Source organism: Chenopodium quinoa, unplaced genomic scaffold (genome assembly GCF_001683475.1).
Source record: "Chenopodium quinoa cultivar QQ74 unplaced genomic scaffold, ASM168347v1, whole genome shotgun sequence".
NCBI lineage: Eukaryota > Viridiplantae > Streptophyta > Magnoliopsida > Caryophyllales > Amaranthaceae > Chenopodium > Chenopodium quinoa.
The window spans coordinates 1,030,351-1,032,593 of record NW_018742810.1 but is presented as its reverse complement, the minus strand read 5'-3'; the positions used below and the strand labels follow the sequence as shown (position 1 = coordinate 1,032,593).

At 27.9% G+C, this 2,243-nt stretch overlaps 1 protein-coding gene across 1 annotated transcript; it reads left to right on the top strand.

Moving 5' to 3' along the window:
- The first annotated feature begins 1,031 nt into the window (after window positions 1–1,031).
- On the top strand, window positions 1,032–2,039 carry LOC110725076. The gene is made up of 3 exons (XM_021904547.1): window positions 1,032–1,223; window positions 1,330–1,561; window positions 1,641–2,039. The coding sequence occupies exons 1-3, from the start codon at window positions 1,032–1,034 to the stop codon at window positions 1,826–1,828; spliced, it is 612 nt and encodes a 203-aa protein (XP_021760239.1). The 3' UTR covers window positions 1,829–2,039.
- Window positions 2,040–2,243: the final 204 nt, after the last annotated feature.

Sequence of the window (2,243 nt, the reverse complement as noted above, 5' to 3'; positions counted from 1 at the left end):
GCATTTTCCGAGTTAATCAAATCATAATAATGATTGCCGCTGAACTAGACAGATGCGATGATTATTGCTTTTAGAGGCTGTTTAGTTCACCTGATTTTAGCTGATCTGATCTGAACTTATTTTTTCTGATCTGATCTGAACTTATTTTTCTTATCTGATCTGATCTGAACTTATTTTTTCTGGTCTGGTCTGATCTGATCTGAACTTATTTTTTCTGATCTGATCTGAACTTATTTTTTCTGATCTGATCTGATCTGAACTTATTTTTTCTAATCTGATCTGATCTGAACTTATTTTTTCTAATTTGACCTTATTTTAATTATTTCAATATTCTACTTTTAATGTTAATCAATATTAATGTTTAATTATTATTGTTATTATAATTATTATCATTATTATTATTATCATTATTATTATTATTATTATTATTATTATTATTATTATTATTATGATCATTTAATTTATATTATATTATATTATTATTATTATTATATGATATTATATTACTATGATATTAATTATTATTATTATTATTATATTATTATTATTATATTATATTATATTATATTGTATTGTATTATATTATTATTATATTATATTGTATTATATTATTATTATATTATATTATATTATTATTATTACTATTATTATTACTATTATATTATATCATATTATTATTATTAAATAATAATAATATCGTTATTGTTAATGGAATTGTTTCTAAAATTTCAAAAGGTGAGATTGTTTCTGGAAGATGGAGCAAAGGTGTGATTATTAGATTTCATTTTCCTTTTTTTATTTAAGCTTTTATATTTAACTTGTTTAGGGAGTTTAAGTGTTTTTTTATTCATTTGTTCCTCTATTGAACCTTTTTTATTCATGCGTGTATGGTTGTGTGGGAATGACACATTGACCCGTTTTAACCCGTCAAAACCCGAATTTAACCCGACCGGAATTCAACCCGACCTATTCCTAACCCGACCCAAATTTAACCTGACCTATTACTAACCCGACCCGAATTTTTATATATCATGGCTAAAGGCAGTTCTTATTGTGATGCTGCCGGTCGATTTCAGCACTCTATTGCAACAATTGGGTTGTACTTTAAACAAGTACTGGAAACAATGGTTCATTTGTCTACCAAGATCATAAGACCATACCAAAGTTTGACCGTGGTGCCAAAAAAAATAGGTGACAACACAAAATATTGGGCATATTTCAAGGTATTAAGAAACATTATTATTATCTTGCATTGTCATTATATTATTTTATAAATATGCAATGTATAATCACTTATAAAATGTATCCTAAATGTTAATGAACTATTAGGATTGTGTTGGAGCATTGGATGGGACTCATATAAATGCAGTTGTAAGCGATGATGATGGTGTGGCACATCGAGGGCGTAAAGGAAAAAAAACATGGAATGTTTTGGCTGCCTGTTCCTTTGATAGGCTTTTCACGTTTATCAACGTTGGATTTGAAGGTAGTGCTCATGATATTACTGTATGGAACCATTGCTTAACTGTACCAGAATTTCGATTTCCCCATCCACCTCCAGGTATAATTTAAAATAGTGTATGTTTTTACTCCATACATGACACTATACTAATATGATGTATAACTTTATTTTGTAACAGGAAAATATTATCTAGTAGATTCTGGATATCCGAATACCGTTGGATATTTGAGTCCAATAAAAGAAAAAGATATTAGAACCCATTTGCCTGGATTTCGAAATGGTCCACCACCACAAGGCATGCTTGACTTTTTAATTATCTTCACTCTTCACTTCGAACAACGATCGAGAGATGTTTTGGACAATTAAAAGGTCGATGGAAAATATTGACAATGATGCCACAAATGGACACTAAACATCAATTGGCAATTATGGTTGCTACATTCACACTTCACATTTTTATTCGATTACATGAGTTGGATATACCCATTGATAGTGGTATAGAAATCGAACCAAGAGCAGATTATGATTTGTTTAACGAGAATCGTAAAGCTGTAATGAAAGAAGTACAACTTAATATAGCGAAAGAAATTTGGAACTTCTTGTAATGAAAATTATATTTGTAAACGTTTATGATTTGGAGCTTATAATGAAATTTTAATTATTATCGTTTATTGTTTGTGCTATTTAATAACATAGACAATGTTGCTAGTTCAAACACACGATAAAATCAAATCCGAAACATCATAAATCAATAATAATAATAATAATAATAATAATAAAT

Bases quoted from the DNA above. Each gene is read 5' to 3' on its own strand.
- LOC110725076 (XM_021904547.1), top strand. From the start codon at position 1,032: ATGGCTAAAGGCAGTTCTTATTGTGATGCTGCCGGTCGATTTCAGCAC. The intron at 1,224-1,329 runs GTATTAAGAAAC...ATGAACTATTAG, and splicing joins AATATTGGGCATATTTCAAG to GATTGTGTTGGAGCATTGGA. The intron at 1,562-1,640 runs GTATAATTTAAA...ATTTTGTAACAG, and splicing joins ATTTCCCCATCCACCTCCAG to GAAAATATTATCTAGTAGAT.